At 37.7% G+C, this 23,557-nt stretch overlaps 1 protein-coding gene across 1 annotated transcript in view; it reads right to left on the bottom strand.

Annotated features, from left to right (window-relative positions):
* SLC9A7 (solute carrier family 9 member A7) overlaps positions 1 to 23,557 on the bottom strand; it is an 82,958-nt gene that overhangs the window by 37,174 nt on the left and 22,227 nt on the right. Inside the window, exons 2-5 of the mRNA XM_085321600.1 lie at positions 4,253 to 4,452; positions 2,772 to 2,849; positions 1,764 to 1,840; positions 521 to 633 (exon numbers count right to left, since the gene is read on the bottom strand). Of these exons, the coding sequence (XP_085177726.1) occupies positions 521 to 633; positions 1,764 to 1,840; positions 2,772 to 2,849; positions 4,253 to 4,452 (468 nt within the window). The remainder of the gene's footprint in view (positions 1 to 520; positions 634 to 1,763; positions 1,841 to 2,771; positions 2,850 to 4,252; positions 4,453 to 23,557) is intronic.

Genomic DNA, 23,557 nt, shown 5'->3' with positions numbered 1-23,557 from the left:
ATAACTAGGTTTTCTGCCAAAACCTCAAATTACTTTGCCAGGAGAGCATTTTTCTGCTTAAATTTGTAGAACACTAAATTCAACTGAAAGAAAACAAAAAAAGCCATTCCCAAAATGAATATTCCTCCCCAAATACAGCTGAAGAATTATCTGATGTCATAAACAATGTAGCCACAGAAGTCCTGCTACCCAGACAATGAAATAGTTTAATCTACTTGCGGTCTTAGACTTGGTATGCTCTAAAAAAATTATTATTAAATATATTTAAAGTAAGTAAATATTTAAACAGGAAAATTACATTCACCCCCAGGCATACCGTTGTATCATATTAGCCCAGCAACAACCTAGTAGAGAATAACTTTCACAATGCTCAGAATTTGTGTGCATTTCACAGAGGAGAATCAGATACATTAACATAACTGAAAATAAAAGTACCGTTAAATATCTTTGTGTTATATCACCAGCAATCCTACTAGTGGAAACRTTTCGGAACACTATTAAAAATTGTTCAGCAAGCTACCTGGATCAGTGGCAGATATTATTGCTCCAAAAAGGAGGCAGTCTGTATAGTAGAATTTATCAGATAGCTGTCCCACCAACTTCATTAATTTCACAACACCATACATGAGATTCCTGAAGAAAAAGAGGATAAACCAGTGCATTTCAAACAAGTTGGTGTATTTCAGACAGGCAAATGAAAACCACAAGCAACAATATTTCAAACGGACCTTGTTATGCTAAAGCTCTGTGGAAAACAGCCACAGTTGAACCCCTAAACTCTCAGAATTAAATTTTCCTCTTTTCCCTACGAGCTTAGTCAAGAGTGAGGTATGATCCAGCCTGTCATTTAAGAATCAGTAAACAAATCATGTAATCTGTTCACTATTAGCATATATAATCTACAGATGACTTCCCCCCCTACAAAGGGACTGTTCCCTACCCCAAATCTCCCTCAGTATTGTTTCTCCTAACACAGTACACCAACAAAAAGCTCTGCAGTGAGAATACCTTTTAAAGTATTTTGCTTTTTCTGAAATTCTATTAATAACAAACTAAGAACCCTATGCAATTCAGGATTTCTATATTTGAGCATATTCTTGCACCAAAGATACATAGTAACATTTGCAGCACAAATGATTTTATGCAAATAAACCATTGTAGCTAGTTATCTTAGATTAAATGTGTGTGTGTGCGCATGTGTGTATGTGTACACGTGTGTGTGTATATACAGAAATGTGAAAACAAACACAGATTCATATGGGCAATTCTGAGCAACCTGCTTTAGGTGAACCTGCTTGAGCAAGGGGGTTAGACCAGATCATCTCCGCAGATCCCCTCCAACCCCAACTATTCTCTGAACCTGTGCAGGTATGTATGCATGTACGGGCTGAAAGGGACATTTCTAAGAATCTAATAGCAAAAATTCTATTACAAGTAGGACCTACACTCTAGGTGAAAGTTAGTAAGAGCCTAGTAAGGTTTGATTTTGGACTCAAACATTAAATCAAAAACTAAACTCTGCTTTTTAGTACTCTGGAGTTCAAGTGATTCAAACTTAACAACATTATTTAAATGGACATAGTACTATTTAAAGGTCAGATAAAGCTCAGGAAAATTTAAGTTTGAATTTTGTTCGGAAAATATACACATAAAATCGTTTAACAGACAAATCACAAAATGAAGGCAATCTGAAAGACTTGACATTTATTTTATCAGCTTAAACTTTAATATAAAATGGAACTGATATAACAAATTTCACTCACCCAATGATAAAACAAGAAACTGCTGTTCCTAAAAAGGCATAAGCCAGAATGGAGCCCAAATTCCTGAAAAAGTGTCTCTGAATAAGAAAGAAATTTACATACTCATTAGGTAAGTGATATCACCCATTCAAAAACCACACAGCACAATGTTACACTTACAGAAACACATGGAAAGACCCTAAAATTCCCGATGAAGGTTTCAGTTACTGCAACGTAAATTCTATCCAACTTCAGTAAATTGAATGAACCAAATGTGAACTATGTATTAAATCCTAACCAGAGCTTATTGGCAGGAAGCTTTCCAAACAAATATTTATGTAATAGATAGAAGAGCTGGCGGCAAATCTAGGAAAAAGTTGGCACCATACTTGTAATCATGGTATCTTCAAGTGAGAGCACAACCTGGGCCTTCCGGTCATTTGAACATTCCCACCTGGATTCAGGTCTGGGCCTGTTTCTCAGGGTAACTTACTGCATTTTAGCCATTCAGGGAGAACCAGAACTACTCATCCCTTAATTTAAAGGCAACTAATATTAACCAGGAACAAAGTTCAACAGAATCATAGAATGGGTAAGGTTGGAAGGGACCTCTGGAGATCTTCTAGTCCAACTTCCCTGCTCAGCAGGGTCACCCAGAGCATGTTAGACAGGGTTGCATCCAGGCGGGCCTTGAAGATCTCCAGAGAAGGAGACTCCACAACCTCTCTGGGCAACCTGCTCCAGTGCTCTGTCACTCTCACAGTGAAGAAATTCCCCCCTGTGGTTCAGTTTTTGCCCATTGGCTCTTGTGATGTCACATAGGATATCAGTAAGATGAAACAAAACTTAATGTACTTGCAGTAAGAAATAATTTATTTTTTCTTAAAAAAAAAAAAAGTGATCTAACCAGCAGAGACTTTTCTTACCATCATAAAAGACATGTTGAAATGCAGACCACATTCCTGAATACATCAGCAGTCTCATATTAAAAAGAATAGGACATTTTCCTCCAGAACTCATTATACTTACCTTCTTCAGGCTATAACCAGCATGAAAAATAATAGGAGGCAACAGAATGTTGAAAAAAACTTCTGGATCGAACGTTACCTAAAAAAAAATAAAATGTGAAACCTCAATTAAAGTCAGGCACACAAATTGTTCCTTTGTTTTCTTTTTCATTTTTTGAAAACTGCAATTTTTGCTTGTTGAAATAGCAAGCAACTTGCTATGTTGACCCTCCAAAATACTGGCCAGCTCTACACATACGAAGCATAAAAAAAAAAAAAAAAAAAAAAAAAAAAAAAAAAAAAAAAAAAAAAAAAAAAAAAAAAAAAAAAGCTGCAGATTTTCATGGTAAGTAGCTATTAAATAAACAAACATTACATCTATCACCAATAATAGTCTTGTAATGGCCTCAAACACTGTCCCTGTCTAAAGGAAAACACCCTCATACAAATAGCAATGATGCTGGAGAAGATATCTTACTGTGGCAGATCATGATATTGTATGAATTTGCAGATGAAGTGCTATTTATATTTTTTGTGAGTCTAGCCATTAGCATAGTCATTACAAATCAATCAAGTCACAGATACAAGACTAATTTTCAAGAAGTTGAATCATCTATCACTTGCAAGTATCTCAGCGAAAGCTGCAGATATTCATGAAAAAGTATGAAGTGAGAAAGGGACAAAAACAACATTTAAAATTCAGACAGATGACCTGTACATATATAAAATTAACTATGCCCTCTTTACCCACTGTCTAAGCATAGGTTAGAAGACCTGAACACAAATGTACACTCACTCCCCAAATGGCATTCATTCCATTTAACTTCAGACGTCTATAGCAGACAGATGTATACAAGCAGTCACCTACAGTCTCTTTGTAAGTCAGCAGAAAAAAAAGTATTTTTAGGTTGCAAGCCTGAAGTTTCAAATCCTATATCTCAAAGTCTACCTTTGCTACACGTCAAAGGTGTTTAATTCCTGCCGTTGAAGCCGAATAGTAGATTTGAGCTACAGTTGGCCAGATGAATTCTATTCCCAATGTCAGATTGTCTCATTTGGTGGACTATGGGGATGTAAAGCAGTAACTATTTCCTGAAAATAAACAGATTAAAAAAACTCTAGGAAAGAAACCACTAAAAACAATCAGTAGTCATTTTTCCTTATATTATGTTATACAAGGAAGCATCAGGTTGTATTTCCTAATACAGCTAATCTTAGTGAATTCTACAGATGTTAGCAGCATTCATTAAGCCTTAAATAGCAACCAAAGAATCTGGGAAAGAACTACACGCAGGCAACAGCACAGAGTTTGGCTAGTAGCAGTATAATGCATAAGGTGCTTCTGAATTAAGCCTTGAAATCTTGTTACCATCAGAAATACAGACATTTAATACTACCTAGCATTCAACTGGGAGGAAGGGAGGGAAGTATAGACAAAAAGCACAAAGCAGGAGAAACACCCAGCCAGGCAGCACACGTTGACGAGAAATGGTCTATCCTCACCTTTCGCAACATGTCATTTTGCTCCACATTGTGGATCTTTCCAGGGCTTATTTCCCCTTTGAGGGTATATTCAAAGAACTTTCCACTGACATTGACCAGCAGGGTTGTGAATGGCCGATTCTCCTGTGAGCAGCTGAACGGCTTATCATGGCCACTGGTAGAAGGAGTTCCATATCTCAAAATTACCCCAACAATGAGTCCTGGAAGAGAGTTAAAAATCCATAAGGCTGATTTGCCACTCCTGTACCTAAACTTTCAAGCTTCAAGTATCACCTAAGGTATAACGCAAGAACCTTACAAGCTTAGATGCACCAATCGTTCTGTAGTGAACAGTTAACATCAGTTTCTTACAAAGAAACTAAGGCCCTACACCTTACTGCTAGAGATAAATTTGTAAAATTTACTGTCTGCCTAAAGAGACGACTAATGTTCAATGTCATGTGTCTTCTTCCTTACCCTTATTTACACTCCTAAGGCGTAAATCCCCAAGTTGTACTACAGGCTAAACACTAAGACACACAAAATACGTTTCACCTTTAATCTACACCTGTATAGATATACCACTGCACTGTGTGGCCATACCACTGCCAGAAAATGACAACTACTGAAAATATATTACCACAACTTAGTTGAAACTTGTCTGCCATAGTATATTAGAGCTGCAGCAGTGATGCAGCTTTTTTTTCCTGGTAATTCTAAGCAAGCAAACAATACTAGCTGTAGGATTTCCCACATTCTGCATATGTAGTGAATTAAAATTCAGATGATGCACCAAGGAGTCAGCTGCATATCTTTTGGAAGTATTTTCCGTATTTCACAAAAATAACACAGGGTAAAATGGGCAATCATAAGAGACACAAGACATGAGATTCAGAAATACAAGAATTACTCAGCTAGTCAAAAAAAAAAAAAAAAGACTACAAAAAGAAAGCACTGACAGTGAGAGATGCATCATAGGCACAAGCATTTCTGCTTGCTTAAAAAAAAAATCTGCAAGCTAATGAAGTGGTCAGCCAGCAGGCTGGAGAAGCACGTAAGGTCTAAAGCGAGCATCACCCTTTTACAGTGGACTAAGAACAAAACTCCAGTCCTCCAGAGAGGACATATAAAAGTATAGGCACAAACTGTTCTTACTCTGGTAAGTAAACAAACTGATACTCACTAAATATTCCCCTTCCTCTTAAACAATCTGTGATAAATCCCAGTCCCAAACAACTGCGAGGTGAGGACGGCTGCTTGTCAATAAAAGAAATGATGCTTGTGTTATCAAGTCAGTAGCTAATGCTAGTTTTACTCTCTCTGGCCCACACTTTGCATCCATAGATCTGTTTCCTCAGATATTAAATAAAGTTCAGCAGGCAGTAATCAGAGGAATGAGACAACTAAAAAAGCCTTTTATCTTTAAGGTATAGTCTAAAAGGTAAACAAAAACAGTAGGAAAAAAGGTCAACTAAAAGAACATCCCTAATCATCAATTCAGGGTCGAAAATAATTTTAAAGCAAAAGAAGGTCTAACAGATATTAGCTGTGGGTCTCCAATGGGCAGTTAGCTTCTGGTCTCACCTTCTTTATGATGAAAAAAACATAATGAAAAAAAGATCATTAAAAAGTAATCAGAAGGTTAAGATTTATTTTATTGAAGAGTGAAGTATGTTTTCAAAGAAAACACAGGAGAGAGATCTATTTGTCAAATGATGAGAATTTAGATAAGGAATTTTATACAAATATGCTTTCTAATGATCCCAGGACATTTTACAACTACACATACTGGATGCAACAGAAATGCAGCTATGTACAAAATAACAGATACAACCTGCCAACTTAAAGTCACTTGCACCACGAAGAATAACGCAAGACATTTTCCACAAACCCAATTAACGAAACTATCAAAACCTTGTTTGCCTCTTTCTCCTCATACCTAGTCAGAGTTAGGATCCCAGAACGCATCAGGAAGGTTTTCTACATTAAAATTTGATCTAACTGGGATCAGTTAAAAATCCTGTAGTAAATCAGAAGCAAGAATGAAAATTGCACAGATTTGATTATACGTAATGGCAGCATACAAAACCAGATCTAGACTGCTACTAAATTGAGAACTGAGAGGGGAAAATCGTGACAGACACAATAGTTGCAGGCTCAAAAAGACAATCATTCAATGAACTTACTGCAAAAGCAGATCAAAAGTCCGTCTTGCAATAGCAAGCTAGAATGTTACCTCGCTATAGTCCTATTATAACACACTTACACATTTTCCTCCAGTCACCATAACTGTAGCAAAATAACAAGTGCAGGATGCAGCCGAGTCCAAAGTCTGTAGCTATTGCTTTTCCTCAAGGTGGTGAGTGCCAGTGAAGCAGGAGGTCATCAGAAGCAGTGGCAGCAGACCAAGGCAAGGTACAACCAAGCAGCTGAAGCTACACAGGGTTTTGTCTCAAATGGAAATAGCTTTGAACAGCCAGAGGCCACATGGATTCCACACCAAGCTTCACGAGCACAAAAACTAAGTAACTGATAGTTCGGGAGATGAAGTTCCCTAATCTTACAGTGGTACAGGCATACAGCTATTTTTATCATACAGTCCTCAAATAATAGGTTTTCTACATTAACATTAAATGTGTCATCTAAGCACATTTGACATCAGGAAAGTGACCTGCAGAAAGCCTGAAGCCATTAATATTTGTCCAAAAACCTATGAAGTTTTTCAAGGAAAACTATGTAGAGTATCTTCATATTTCCACTAAATATTAAGTCTTCTACATGCTAAGAAGCTCCTGAAGTTGTTGAATAACTTCTATATTTTGTTCTCACCTGATAAAGCAGCATTAAGAAAGATTATATATTTATTCAAATCCCCAAGGGCCCAAACAATTAAAAAACCTGAACAGTTTTCAGGCAGACTGAACAGTCTGATTTACAGCTTCAGAAAGGATGCTCTTCTAAGCTCCACACTGGCACTTACATGTTAAAAGGAAGACATGTTCATCCTTCATAAATTCTCTCTAGATAATTGACTTAAATCAATTGTGGAAGGTCAGTGTTGCAGCTTCGAAACAAAAATGGAAAATAAAAGACAACTTAGGATTGTCTGATGGACAAACTCAGTGGAGTATGCTAGTCTTACTTTAGCAGCAACTTCTAGCATGTTAATACAAGCCAGAAATCAGTTCAGCACTGTCTCTTACATGGAGGTGAGGGAGAAGAGATGCTGAAAACTAGAATGGATACAGAATAAATAGTGCACAACTTCCAAGTGACTTCCTCACCACAAGGACTCACTGATAAAGAGCTAATGAAGAACTTGGATCAATAGAGCATATATTTGCCTGAAACACCAGACCATTTTAGCTCTGCAGGAAGAAACCTCTAGGGCCACTGATCTAGCACTGCCTTACACTGCAGATCTGTCACAAGAGGAAAAGCTAACAGTGGGCTATAGATGCTTTAAAATTTGAGAACAGTCTTGCTTTGAAACTCTTGGAGTGCATCAACCGTTGCAAGGGCAAGTTTATGTCAGCACTCACAGCAGAGTCTCAGAAAGAATAATCTCAAAAATTAATACTTAATGCCTTGCATATGTGTAACTTTTATTCTCATTTCTTATACATCAAGCATATAAGCCAATACCTTACCTGCATGTTACTTATCACATATCTGGTACACAGAGAAATTGTTGCTGGAAATAAAGCATGAAGAAGCACCTTTTTTTTTTTCTTTTCTTTTCTTTCTTTCTTTTTCTTTTCTTTTTCTTTTTTTTTTTTTGAGAATCACTAGTTCTAATAAAAAGCTGAATTTGGACACAGTCAACATCAGTCTGGCAATATGCCATTTAAAATGGCATATTCACCTTTGTTTGCTTGAGCACATAAGTCATGAAGCGAGAATAAGACTTCAGACAAGAATGCACAAAGGCTAGCACCCATCTCAGGTCAGAACTGAGTTCTGCCTTGATTTTCCAAGCATTTTTTTTTTAAGAATTAGAACTGAGATTTCATAGCACTTCAATAGTCAACAGTTTTCAGCAACTGAAGATGCATCCAATCAATGTATAACCTCAAGCCGTTCAAGATAGTTTCTTTCATATGTTCCCTGAAAAAACAAAACAAACAAACAGGCACTGAATACTGAGGTTTTAACTGCATGCAGTACAATCTCTATTAAATGTAATTTAGCCTTAAGAAGGGTAGACTAGGTTGAGATCTTACTGCTGTGTACAACTATCTAATTGGAACACAACAAAGAGTGAGACAGACTTCTCCAAAATGCACAATGATTAGGACTAGAGGCAACAAACAAGTTGCAACATAGAAAAAGCTGATCACATATAGAAATTTAAGTTATTTTTTAAACCATGACAGAGTTATATACCAGAACAAGCTAGCCAGAGAAGCTGTAATCTCCATCCCTGCAAATGACCTAAATTTGTCTGAACATGGTGCTGAGCAACCTGATCTGCTTGGGCCTGCATGGAGCAGAGGGTAGGACACCATGACTTCCACAGGTCTCTTCCAAACTAGATTATTCTGTGATTCATACTCTTTCCTACAAACATTCAGACCCCTCAGACAGGTACTTTATGCTGCAAAGATTTCTTTAGAAGTAACTTTGTGATTTAAAGAAAGAACAAAATACAAAGCCCCAGAATTCCTGACACAGCCCCAGGAAATAACAGATACAGCACTGCTGATTCTAAGTTTTTAAGTCAGAGGAACAAGGGCCACAACTTCCTCTTTGGGATGCACACAGAAAAGGATGACAGAGAGATGTTCAAGTACTGTTAATGCCATAGGTACATAAAAGCAGATACTGTGCTACAGTAACAGAGGAAGAGTTTCCTAGTAGTCTTTTCTTTTTCTTCCAACGTGATAGAAGTTTGATACTGATACCACAGCAGATCACTGCCTAGTTTATCAAGTCTGGCAACACTATTGGGGATAAGACTCAATTTCACTTTGCATACAGCTTGCCTCCCCCAGCAAAGAGAAAGAGAGTGTAGCCTATTTTGGGTACTTGGACACCAGTTTCCTACTGGCCAAAGGTGATGGTGGGTGAAAGGCTTGTTTGCTTTTGAAAAGCTGTACAAAGAAATTGTAAAAAGGATTTTATAACATTTAAAAGTCTAAATTTTTCCTTTATATTCTCAAGCTAAACTTCTTACCAGCACAATGACCAGGAATCAAAGATGAAGAAAAGCTTGGCAAGAAAGATGAAAGAAAATCATGCTTAAATGTCCAAGGCAGAAGTCCAATAATAATAAACCACAATATTAATAACAATTTTACTATATTTACTATACATATACTATACACTTATTTTACTATAGGATGTTTATTTGTGTGCATCAAGATACCTCAGTTGAAATTTCATTTAAAATAAACCTGAAATACAAATAGAGGAAGCATTTGTCTAATACAGGGTCAACCTTTGAACTTTGGAGTCCATATCTCCAATTTTGACAACAATTTATTAGGAAGTTTCAAAGTTTCTAACAAACAAAATTATTCAAGAGCTTTTCCTGATCCAGAACTGAGCCAGTAATGTTGTATTTAAAGTAATCAAATCAGAGTTTTACATATCACCTACAGAAGAGCTAGCAATCCAGAGACCAAACAACCACCCCTTGAAGAAGGGTTAAGCAAGTGGCTGCTGTGCTGCAGACCTCTAAGTATCGCTAATCCATTAACTACTCTCTTAATAATACAATACTTCCAGCATGGGAAGTGTCAGCTTGTCACACTGCAGCACAGACTGCAAAAGATGCAAGCCTTGAATAATGGGAAGACTGCTTTGAAAACAGTCTTTGCCTTTGGTATTTACACTGCTGATCATAAGCTGCAAGACAAGTCCTCATTTCATTTCAGTAAAGGAGCATTTTTAGACAGGGAATGAAGGCAGGTAATGATAATTCTTGAAATCTACAGGAAGGTTTGGGGATATAGAGAATCTAAAATGCCGACCACCGCAGATGCAAGGTAATGCTTTCTCATCGCCTTAGAGCTAGTTTAGATAGGGAAGTTAAAGCGCAGTAAACATGGTGTGGATTAATGCTGCTCTGCACTAATTCTTCCATGTAGATGCATGCATCTGTGCTTCAGACATCTTTGTAAAAATCAACTTATTCAGCTTTTAAGGAAAAAGTGAGACTAAACATCCTTTGAATTTAAATAAACAAATAACTCCCCTACCCCCTTTGATTCCCATCTAGTTGAACTGCAGTAACTACAATTTAGTAATGGCTGTGCAAGCACCCAAAGAAATCTGGGTTGCAATAACCATTTTTTATGGATTTGCATATAGTTGTATTAGAGCTCTTGGTCAATTCACAGCTTGAGATGGAGGCCCAGTTCCTCTGTGAAGGACAAAGGATCACCCTATTCTCTTCTTATACCTTGGGCTACTGATAGCTGGGTTGGAGGAGGGGGTAGGGATGCCCTCAGAAATACTAACTTTTCTTAGCAGCATGTTATAGTTCGAAAAGATTATTGAAAAAAATGAAGTGAAGAAAAAATGAATGGCAATGTAGAGCCAATGAGTTAACTCAACAGTTGATACTGTGAGGACATGTGCACACCATGCACATCCCTGCCTTTCCTCAGGCTTTGAGTTGCAGAAATGTCACAAGAAAATGGCTGTGATGGTCAAAAATGCTTTCTGACTAACCTCCTTGTTTGTTCTGCTTTATCCTAGGAGAACTAATTCATTTTCAGATCATGTTATTATAACATGATCTATGTACTCATAGTATGTATAGTGACATAGTCAGAAAAGAATTTGTGAACCACATATAAAAAAGTAGACATCGTGCACTAGAGAATGAAGCAGATGATTAAAATAGGGAGAAAAGTCATTTAAAAAACACAACTATCTTAAACAGAAGACTGCTTGGCAAATTTCAGCAGTCACCGATATCAAGAATTACAACATTTCACACAAAACAGTTATAACTCCAGAAAAATTTAAGTGCTCCAAATAACTTAGAGAGATGAGTAAAACACTATTAGCAAGATGGTAGTCACAGAAGTCTACGGCAAAGTGATGATCAGTAGGAAAAAAATCACCCTGAATTCCTCCCTGGAATCTAACATTCAGAAAAAAGACTGAGTTGGAAAAACACCCATAAGTCCAACAGCCTAAACTGAAAGCTTAGCCCTAGAAAAAGATGCCCTGTGGTAAGAACATGTGGTCTCTGGCCTAAGCACGGGACTGTGAGTCAGAGTTTCTGACCCATTTCCCAACTTGAGCAATGACTCAGTGAAAGAGGACAAGTCACATAAAACAATTCACAGACATTCAACCTAAAGAAATTAGATATCACAGTTAAAACGCACAAATATTTGTCAGATTACAAAGACTGTTAGAGGCTGTAACTAATCTCAACTCTCCTTGCTAATTTGTTTTCAAGTTCATTTACGGTGTAACTGCATAACTATTGTTTCATGTAACACAGATGTTATAGCATTTGCTGTAAAAATCTTTGACACAAAAATTTTTTAAAAATGCTTTGCTCTTCCAGAAATAGAAGCATTCACTCTTGGCTGTAAAACTCCAAGCAGTGAAAGCTGTACGCATACTAGAACTACAAGCAGCAATGGGCCATGACAAAAACACTAGCTCCAGTGACAMTGTGCTTCTCTTTCCCCACTCCATACAGAAATGGCTTCCTAACAGAGCACCAACTGTGACTAGTCCCAGTCCCCAGCTGCAGGAAGAGAGCTCTTTCAATGCAGGCTTCTAAACAAGATGAAGATCCCGAACACTCAGATGCTTTCCCCTGGGCATCTTTGCAACCGTACCAGCAGGTGCGCTGAGGGAAAGAACAGCAAGAGCAGCAGCACTATGTTAGGTAACAGAGGAACTTTGTTTATTCATTCTACTGTGTTACTGCTTTTCTCATGATTTGCATATGCATAGTAGATATGGTTGGCCTATCTCACAGAGGAGGCTACAACTTCCTCAGAGTCCAAAAAATAACAACCCCATGCTATTTGCTACAAAAAGCTTTGCAGCAATATCACCTGGCTGAGACATTAGCAAGAAATGAAACCTCCATGCTTTAAAGAAACCCAGCCAATAACTGTTTTTGTGCCTTTCCTTGCCACTCACATATATGCCATAAAACTTCAGCAGAAAGGGTTATTAATCTGTCACTGCACAGAGTCAGGCTTCCAGCTGAAACTCATTAAGCAGCAGCAATCTCTTTGCTGACAATGTCATTTAATTTTGAGAGTTTGACAGGCAGAAGAGACTGGAGGGGGAAGGGGCAGGAAACATACCCATCTCTGCATGGCTTCGTTTTCAAAGTCTCTATGACAGCTGCAGAGTGCTGTTAACCATAGATAAGCCTGTTCTGTAGCTAAAAGGATTTTAGTATCCCAGTCTCAGGCCTTCATTCATCTGATAAATATTTACAGGTTTAAAAAGATGGAAATGTATGGAGTCCTACATCCTAAAAAAATATATTTCAGAGAGCTTCTGATTATGACATCAGCCCAAGCAAAGTGCTAGGAATAAAAGAATGGAAAGAAGATGGAGCAAGGTGACAGCACTAAACGCTACATCAAACAGGTTTTAAGTTGTCTGAAGAGAACTTATTTCTCTCTTCCCTAAAGTCTTTTTGCTCCAAGCCACATCCATTTACCAACAGAGCTATCTCCTAACTGTAGGACAGATAAAGTAGTCAAGCTGACGGAATTTCAGAGGAAATCCTTTTTGCTGAGGCAAGCTCCAAGTTCTGTAGCTGTGGGCAGAAGACTGCCTGGTGCTTATAAATAAGCTAAATTTGTGGCTTTCAGGGAAATACACCGATCCAAAAGACAGAGAGCCACAGAGCTGTCATCTTGCCACCTTTCTTGTGATCATTTTGTTTGATCATAGAAGTCATTATTACAACCTCCCCTTCCTCCAACACCTCAACAGAAAACCTATTCCATCTTGTAAGGATAACATTCTGCTTACAGAAGTCTCCTCTAAAGCAGAGCTGGAGTTGTGTGTTGCCTCTATTTTGCCTTTCTGGGTGACTGCTCTGAGCACAGGCACTTTGGTTGCCATAGCCTTCCCACAAACACAACATAATTCTTGATCTCTCCCACTCTACAACTATTTAACTGGCTGACCCAGCTATTCGGACACACATTGTTTTACACGCCAGGAACTACTACCTCTTGATCAAGACTGCCTTTTCTGCCTTCATATATAGGAGAAACTTTAACCAGTTATTTTAGTACTAACTGAACCAACCAGGCACATGCCTTCAGCAGAACTCTGTAGTGCACGAGCAGCTTTATGAGACTTCCTCCTTTCTGATCAATTCCCATGAACCAGAGAGGAAAAATGTGCTTAGGGCTGCAAAAATAAAATATCCTAAACCCATACAGGCTCCAAGATGCTTGTTGTGCAGAGCTCCCAGTGGAGAGCTTCCCAACCTAAGTGGCCTGTTACCACCCTCCTCCTCCCCCTACACTGCTACCAGTTTTACCTTACTCAAACTTACCCCACCCTACAGGTCCCAGTCACTACCTCCTTCTTCTGCCCCCACTACAGACTGTTGCCTCCTTGCCCACCTTCCTAAATCTCAGATGCCGTTCTTGTGTGCCATTTTCACAGTCCCTTCCCTCTTTAGTTTCAATGGCACTGGCATGGTGTCCAAGTAATCATATTTATTTGAGCTCTCCTCCATATTCCATCTCAACTCTAACCCTGCTATTCTCACTAGTGATTGGGAACCTATGACCTCACATGCCCTCCTAGTCCAAAGGCTGTGGGGAGACCAAATAAAGTCAGATTTATTACAGCTGAACAGCAGTCGGCCCCCGCTATGCAGAAGCATCTGACTCTCTAACTGTGAGAATAGCTGATAATATTACAGCAGCTTGCTTGGTGTAGTCCTCCTGGCAGCAGGATGGAAAAGGTGAGGAGTGAAACATCCTTGCAAAGGCTAGTCTTACAGCAGCAGAATCACAGTGCAGGCACCCCATGAGACTGCTCCTATCAGCTAAGCCATTTTATACACATGTAAGTATTTAAACTGTCTTTTGGGCATCCATTCCTCTTCCCCACGTGCTTCTCTTTCTTAAAGGGATGCATATTCAAGAACAAAAAAATCAGAGATTCTGACTGAATCAGTAGGTTTTCCACACCAGCTGTTTCAACAAAACAAAACTTGTTTTTAAACATATGCAAAATAATCACTACAAAGCATTTCTTACATCCCAAGATGGGTGGATACTCTTTCAGAAAGATACCAAGACCAGAAGAATCTTTCTATATCACTTACTTTACAGCACTGTACTTTTAAGGCTGCTTCAGATAACCATCACAACATCCTCCAAGGTTTCTCACATTGTTTTGTGTGATACAATTTTTGCCAATACAGTCGCAAGGAGATAACTACATCTAACTAGCTCAGTTACATTGACTTCAACAATTTTATGTGAAAAAAAGTTAAATTGCATGCTGTATGCGTAAAAGTTAAAAACTAGTAACTTGTACATTTGTCATCAGAAAATACAAACAACTCCTACTTTCTGTAAAACTCTGTAGAGGGCAAGGGACTGACTTGCACCCACGCATGCAAAGTAACACAGAGAATAAGTAGGCCATGAAACCAAGCACTGCTGCCCACCATGCAAGCAAGTCCTTTACCATTTTTGCATACACTGTTTTTTTTAATTCATCAATCACATTACTGCTCAGGCATCACTCATGACCTCAATTTTACTTTTCCATTTAGATTTTTCAAGTGAAATTAAGACACAGCATCAGCTAATTCTGGTTTCACTTCACTTTCAGTTCTCCAAATATATTCTTTTCTTAGACTAACAAAATGCTTGACAGAGTAATACACATGCCAGTCATAACATTCAATATAATACAGTACATTTTCTCTAGCTTATATCTACCATAAAACAGACAAAAAAAAAAAGAAAAAAGAAAAAGAAAACACACACTGGTTTGTGTCAGTAACAGGTTACACCACCTTGCACTTGAATGCTGAGAAAACCTAAATGTGTCAAGATTATCCAAAAAGTTGCTCTCAGAGAACATGCAAGTCTTTACTACAGGCTTTTCATTTTTAAATTGCATAGTAGTACTATTGTTTTTAGACAACGTAGTTAAAATCATCTCTTGAAACTTCAAGTAGCACTTACTCCAAGATTGGTCACCATATGAATTTTCTGGTAAAAGGGCAGTGTGTGGGGGGGTTACTAATATCTTTACAATCCACAAATTTGTTTGGTAATTGCCTCAGTACACAGAGATCATATATCCGCTTCACTGGAGGTAAACTATCTGGGGTAACTCATTGTAAGCTTCCATTTTGCTTCCACCAAGTTCAGTTTTGGTAAAATAATTCTGTACAATTTACCAGAGAAGCCACTAGGATAAATAAATGGCACTAATCCAGAGCCATCAGGAAACAGCTGTTACCTCATCCTTTTCCACTCAGTTGAGCTTACAGGCTAACAAGAAAAAACAGTCAAAGCCTATGTTTGCCTGCTCCTCCTATTCCCACTCCAAACCCCTAAATCTGAAGATAACTTTTCCTTTAATCCCAATACGCTTGAGGCTTTAAGCGCACAAGTGGTGGGGGATTTTCAGCCCAAGAGAATACTTCCTACATCCCAAAAGCTGCGAGAGTCTTCGGGCCTGTGTTACCTTTTAATAAGTCTCAAAGTATTACAACTGAGCTCATTTATGCCCATAGGCTGATGCTGGATCTGCTCTGTGTAATTTGTATAAACCAGAAATCCACAGAAGTGCTATAAATGGAAGCTGAATTTTTGCAAACATTGAAAGTACTTGGTGCGCTTTACAAAAAGTGTTCTTATTTAATGATTTGCCTTTTAAAAGCCATTAGCAGTTTGCAACAGCTTCCACATATTTATCTTTCAGATAGTTCTTCGAGATAGGTGGGAAAAAGAACAGTAATCGACTGGAAACAAAAACAAATTACAATGTTCAAATATAAGCACTGACTGAAGTCTGACAAATCAAACATTTAAGTTCAAACTCTAAAGACATGTTAGGAGTAAAAACAGATCTCAAACTGTTTACAAATTTGATGCATAACTGAATGGGGGGGGGAATCAAATTTTGACTCAAGCCTCCATAAAAATTGGAAAATATACATCTTCTTCATTTAGATGTCAAAGAAAGTTAGTTACTTGTTAAAACCACTTTCAAGACCTAAAAAGCCACTTTCGTGGGTTATAAGAAAATAGATGCRGGGGGAAGAATTTCAGAAGACTGAAATAATAGCTACCAAACCATATAACTTAGAGTACTACTTTTCAAACTCAGGTAACCACCTTCTTACTCAAAAAATAATCTGGAAGCATTACAATGCTTAGCATGGATTTTTTTGGTAAACTATGCCAACGTATAGCGTAGTTGTAATCACATCTGCTTTACATGCTGAAGGTCCTGGGTTCAAGCCCCAGTGGAACCAGCACCAGGAAATCTTTGGGAGGTTGGACTAGATGATCTCCAGAGATCCCTTCCAACCTTACTGATTCTGTGATATATAGAATGAAGATTTCTGAATATAATTACAAACATTTTTATGATTTCTGCATGAATTTCTAGAATTGAGAGAAAATAACTTGCTAGGTAAGGCTCTGCAGAAGGAAGCAAGAAAGAATATTTGCTTAAACTGCCTGAAAGCCAGAAAAGGCAGCTGTTTCAATAGCAACCTCCAACTTGGGCTAGCAACTTTAGGTTACAAGGTGCAGAGGATGAGGAAATTCTATTAGCACAAATAACCTCTGTCAAAGTTGCAGGAACCTGTAGACAGTCAGCAATCTTGAAAACTGATGTCTCTGTAGCCAAAGACAAAATGAGAGCTCAACTCAGAAGTCTGGAAATAAAAAGCTCTAATTTTCATAGATGCTGCCTAAACCATATTTCCGTGGGATTCCCCAACCCTCCAGCTAGATGAAGAAAAAGATTAAGTTTGTCCTCATGGAGCAGCCCCACCTTTTCCAGATGACCTTTATCTGCAGCTGTGAATGTTGTCATTTCACTTATGGAAGCAGCTTTACCTCTCTGATTTTTTATCCATCAGACAGTGTTGCAAGCACACCTCTAAATTTAGAGTCTGAGGAGAACTATAGCAAAGCTGCAAGATAATTTTTGAAGAACTGCTTCTTACTACTTGGATACCACAGTATCAGTCTCATTAAATATTAAGGCCAGACAAATTAGAGAGATGTCAACAAGACTCAAGACTGTTTTCAATTCAACACTGATAGACTGAGTGATCTCTATAGTATCCTYCCCTAGAGATGTCAACAAGACTCAAGACTGTTTTCAATTCAACACTGATAGACTGAGTGATCTCTATAGTATCCTYCCCTAGAGATGTCAACAAGACTCAAGACTGTTTTCAATTCAACACTGATAGACTGAGTGATCTCTATAGTATCCTCCCCTAATGTTGAGGCACACTGCAAAAGGCACACTTGTATGATTCTAACTTTGGGGGTTTTTTTGCAAATAAAAGGCAGAAAATATTTTTGTCAGAAATGACATTTCATACTCCCAATTTCTAAGGAAATGTCTCACAAAATAAAGGCAATTTCTGTCAAATTAAATTTGTATGAGTTATTTGCCTTATTAGTGCCTGTGCTTTAAATTCAATTTACTGTAAGAGTTTAATTTAATACCTTCATTTAACTTACTTTAAAGAATTTGAAAAGCAAGTCAAGACTTTTGAATGAAAAAGTGATAGTAGAGAGAGAAATGACTTTGTATTGCAGCTATTATTGAAACAATCACTTATTACACTAGAAAGAAAGCTTTGAATTAGCTCATCAGTACCTCCAAACAGGTGTTCATCACAATTCTGCTATTCGTTAAGAAAGTTAGAAAGCTAGGGATATCTTTGCAGGTTACCACATTTACCTTACTCAAAAGTACAAGGAAGAGATTCATGGCATAACACAAATCAAACAGAGATCTTAGAACAAGGAGGGCACAACGAGATAGCTCAAACAGTGAAGACAGACAGGACTGTGACAGACAGGAAAAGACAAGAAAAATGATTACCAAGAGCAGTCTAACTACAAAGAAGAGGCTGCAACCAACACTAAATGGAGCTGCACTTCTTCACTTGTGCTTTCCCTCCTTTACTACTACCTTTACTTTACCTTCACTTGAACACCAGATGTTTACATAAAGCATTTAAAGTTTCCCATTTTGCAGATGCAGCACAATAAACTTCATTTCAGTTTGCTTGGAAAATTACCTCTTTATTTCAAGAAACAGCAAGCAGAACATGAGAGCATTGCACTGGACCAGACAGCTCAAAAATTAAACCCAGTTTAATTCTAATAAACAGCTCAGATTTACTCTAGGAACAGACTTGTTATGACTCAAAGGAGGCTGTTGCATATTAGGCCCCCATCGTGCTTGTTACAAAATTTGAAGGGACATTAACAAGATGGGTCTTTTCCAAAAGTGATAAAGGCTTGTGGTGAAGCCCGTAGAGCTGGAGTCAAGGCTTGCGTCTTCTTGGTGATGCTAACACTCAAAAGACATTCCTCACAAGTGGTCATGACTTGTGCGTTCCTGAATCAGAASGTATTTAGAGGCCTGGTTTCCAAGAGCACTGTGTTTCCAAGCTGCAACGACAGGCTATAAAAGCATATCACAGAGCACTAGATTTTTTTTTCTAATTTTAAAGAAGCCCTAGACATTGAGAGGGACAACTGAAAGAAAAAACACAAGGAATGCTTTGATCTTTCCCCTTGCCACAGTTCCTCACCTGCAAGATGGCATAATAGCACTCCCCTACAAACACGTCCCTGTAAGTCATAGGATCTAACAGATAGAATTCGGTGACCCCTCAGTGACTGGGCCTCACATACCCAATCAAAGAATAGGAGAAGAAAGGAGGAAAATTTTACAGAAAAGTTGCATGAGAGTTCCACATATCCCACACAAGCTCTCTTCTTTAAGCCAAGAAGAGAAAACTGAGGAAACTAGACCTTGCAAGTCATCTCATGGAGGATGTAGACATTTGTTGTTTTGGATACCCTCTATGCCTCACACAATACAGGGAAATTTCTCTTAATCACTGCTAGAGCCACAGTATCCTCAAACCCAGGGAAAAAAACACAAATTGGGCTATGCAGCTGGAGCATAGAAAAAGTATACACCCATGAAGGAGATGGTAATTTCCTTAGAATTGATGTATACTGAAAAGATACTAGATCAACCTGTGCTCTGTATGTGACACAGTCATTGCTTCTGTGGTTTCCAAAAGACCTGATGAAATATTCCAAAGTTCACATAATCATGAAACATAGTAATATTGAGCATCTTCATTTGATTTTTCTATGCAGGAAGCAGCATGGAAGCTTGCTAGCATGAATACACTACACAGGCCACTTCCCTCAGTATGTAGTATCAAAATCAAATAGGAACATGAAAAAAATACCTGTGATATAAATATACCAACAAATATCGAGCCTAACAGATAGCAGTTGGGCAGCTGATGCCAGAAGAAGCACAAATATTCAACTAGCATCTTCTATCAGCAACAATCATAGATACTCTGATGTCAGGAAATGCAGTCACACTGATTCCTGCCAAACTGATAAAAACATATGCATTAATAGAGATCTCCAGAAAATATATTGCTATATGCTCAAGTCTATGATTAGTGAAGGCTTTGAAGATGGCAACTGCATGCAAGATTATTTCACTGAAGAATCAAGAGAACAATATTCAAAATATGCACACCTAGGTGGACTACATAGCACTATCATGCCTTCATCAAGGGATATATAAATAAATATGCATATCTCTCACTCTCTTGGTTAAATAGTTACCATTTTCAAGCTCTTAGCTTGCTGTTTAAAGACTCTTTATGTGGGGCTTGTCATTAAGAACAAAACTATCACAAGTTAGTTACCATTCAGGAAAGGTTGCATCTAAGAGGCTATAGCTACAGATGTCTCCAAAAAGCACTGCCAACATTTGCCGTGTCAGCAGCTGTATGAGCACCTGAAGTTTCTGGGTTTGCTGTTAACTCAACCAAAACAGCTAAAGTGCCCACATTCCCTAGTGAAGGTATCACAGAAAACTCATAAAAGCAAAAATCCCATTACTTAGATAATAATATCAGTAAAGGGCACAGTAGACAATGCTAACACGGGCCCCAGGTGTTATATTTAGCTCATGCAGGTATTAAATTAACTAGTAATAACGGATTTGGACACCTAAGTCATGAAAAGCTTCCGTTCCATCCCAATCTGCACATTCAGTACCTAGCACAAGTCACCCACACCCTGAATAATACATTACTATGCAACTTCATTCTAATTATACATTTTAAATTAAATTTCACTAGCTTTCTAATATTTTACCGATTCAAAGTTTTGGCAGTAGCTAAAATCAGATTGGTCTATTAAGAGCACACTGACAGCATGAGATGTTATTTAATTGCTCTGGTATTGGAGCGTTAGGAAGCAATGCATGTTATGTAACAGTACAGCAACTGCCCAGTGGCCATTTTTTCCTGATCACTGTAATTAGAAGAGACTAATACCACAGGACAGAACCACTAAACTGCTTTATCAGAACAGCGTAAAGCTTTCAGTTACTACCAACCACCACTAGAGGCTAAAGACACATGACTGAGGGAATAAAGCAGAATCTGAATGCTTGCAACTCATAGAAGTTGCAGTACTATTTCTATTTGCAAAGAGATCAAAGATCATTTCAGACTCAAAAAAAATCAACTAATCCTCTTACAATATGGCAAGGTTTTCTTTTTTCAGTGTTTCTGGTACAACAAAATTCATCATCCCACTTGGAATCACAAGCAGCATTTTGTATGTATGATAAGACAAGTACAGCTAGCAATAGGAAGTAGAATTAAAATCTAAAGTTACAAGCTTTTAGTGAGAAATAAACAAAATCACACGTGAGATACGCACATATATCACGTGCTGTCTTGAAATACATTCTCTCTCACTACTCTTTAATGCTTTTATTAAAACTGGTAGGTTATCTAAAGCTAACACTTTTTGCCAGCCAAAATATATCACAACATACTGCCAACTGAACAAAATCCTGGGACAATCCATCCATTCATCAGCACTGGAGTTCATCATTACTACTTATTCTTCATCCTTCACAGATGCAGTAATCCTTATGAATGCAGGCTTTCTTTAGATTGTGAAGAACAGCAATAAGGCTATAATGAAAATCCATCCAAAAAAAATTCAAGCTTTCAAAACATGCACTGAAGATTTGGCTGACCATTATACAAATCAGCAAACAACATACATACGCTTTAAAACAAAGTAAAATAGGGAAAATAGTGAAAACTGAGTCCAAAAGTGCTGATGAAGCACTGGATCATTCAGATGTGAAAAGCTGCAAAATGTTTCTCTGCAAGTAAAGTTATTCCACACCCTCCCTCCCAAAGGGGACTGCCTTTCCCTACTTCTTTGTATCTGCATATCAATGACTTACAGAAAAGAGGAATGATAAAAAAGAAAATGAGGTTATTGATTTGCTGAAGCGCTGTTACAGTGCATTATGGAACACTGTGTTGCTTCTATGCAGAAAGTACGTTCATGTCAGCTCCTGACAATATGTTCCAAAGCATTAGCAATTAAAGTAGCTCTCAAAAAAAAGAAAAATTGCTGCCTTCCTTGCCTATTCATGACAAGGAAAACCTAGTGAGCCTTCCCTTAGTAGCAAGCAAACCAATAGTACAGTATTTTTGCTACAACCCAGTTTGAAAAAAAGAAATTGCCTCCCAAATCCTAAGAAGAGATTATACAATTGATGCAACCCGGTAAATACACATTCATTGGATTATTTGCAATGTTTTTAATAAGGCTATATCAATTTAAACAAGAAAACTTGTTATGAAATATGAACTGGTTAAGCAACAACAAATGGAAGATCAAATTGGAAAGCTGCTCCTTACAGTTAACTGTTACTTACCTATTAGATGCACAATTACCAGTACCACAATAAATTACAAGTTTTGAGATCAGAGCTAATCATCATTAAGGAGTAAGTAGAAGATTTATACTACCATTTTCTTCTGGCATAAATCATTGTAATACTTCAGTAGCACCAGCAGTAGAATTTTGAGGAAAAGTACAGTATTTTCATTGTTAGAATAATCTTTGAGGTTACTTAGATTCAAATGGTTCAGGAGAAAATGTAGGTTTTTGAAAGTTACAAAAACAAAGTATGACAGAAAGGTGTGCCCAATTATTCACTAAATGCTGACAGACTGAACTGCAAGATCATTGGGAAAACATTCATCAAATTGCAATCAGGAAAATTTTAGACCACAAATGTAGTGATTAAAAAAAAAAAAACTCAGTTACTATGACTAAATACATGGAAAATACATTCAGAATCCATTATAATGATTAGGCTCTACTGAAAGATTCACTTCGAGCTCTATGTTCAAGCAAGGTTTGGTGACCATCTGAGCAACAGACTGTTTTTCTCAGCAGTCTAAGTGGAAGATATATGATAAAGTTTGACTACAAGCTAACAAGTTGTGCCATATTTCTCCTGTCACTGTAGGAACTAAAAAGAAACAAAACAAAAACAAAACAAAAAAACCCCACCACTTACAGTGCATTAAACAGAAATAAAGGACTATGCAGCTCTTACATGATGAGTAAAACACAAAATGCCTGATATTAAGACAGTCAAGGTGAACACTGAATACCTCACAAAAAACAAGCTAACTCCACTGCTATTACAAAGTTTATGCAGACATTCATCAAAATCCAACTCCCCCTATAACTGTTAGATAGAAAAAAAAAAAAGAAGCAAGAAGTGATGGACAGATTACAGCATAACTAAGGTATGCAAAGTCAAGTCATTCTTAATCAGAACAATATTTGATCACTCTGGGAGCAGGAGCACACACAGCATTGATGGCACCACAGTGGAGGGCACCACTCTCCCCCAATGAAAAAAGGGAAGATGCTGGTGGAAATGATTAAGAGTAAAGCAGAAGCACAACTCAAGATTTAAGCTTAGCAGCAAGTTTCCTGAGCAGCCTTCAGTAAATCTCTCCTGTTCCACATCTCAGTTCCTCAGCACTATTTTCCATCTTTAGGAGGCAAACATTGTTAAAGCTTTAAGATGCTTTAATACTAATAGTGCATTTCATGGAGATACAGATGCATACACTTTTTTAAAAACTTTTCTGAGCTGTCAAACTATCATTCCCTTCATTTCATTACTTCATTGTGGACTTTCCTGGCTATAGAAGGTGACTCAACAGAAGTCATCCCTAACTGCTTAGTGAAAAAAAGT

This window comes from Rhea americana, unplaced genomic scaffold (assembly GCF_003343005.1).
Source record: "Rhea americana isolate MKP2758 unplaced genomic scaffold, rheAme1 scaffold_7, whole genome shotgun sequence".
NCBI classification, from domain to species: Eukaryota; Metazoa; Chordata; class Aves; order Rheiformes; family Rheidae; genus Rhea; species Rhea americana.
This window is presented reverse-complemented; position numbering and strand designations above follow the sequence as displayed.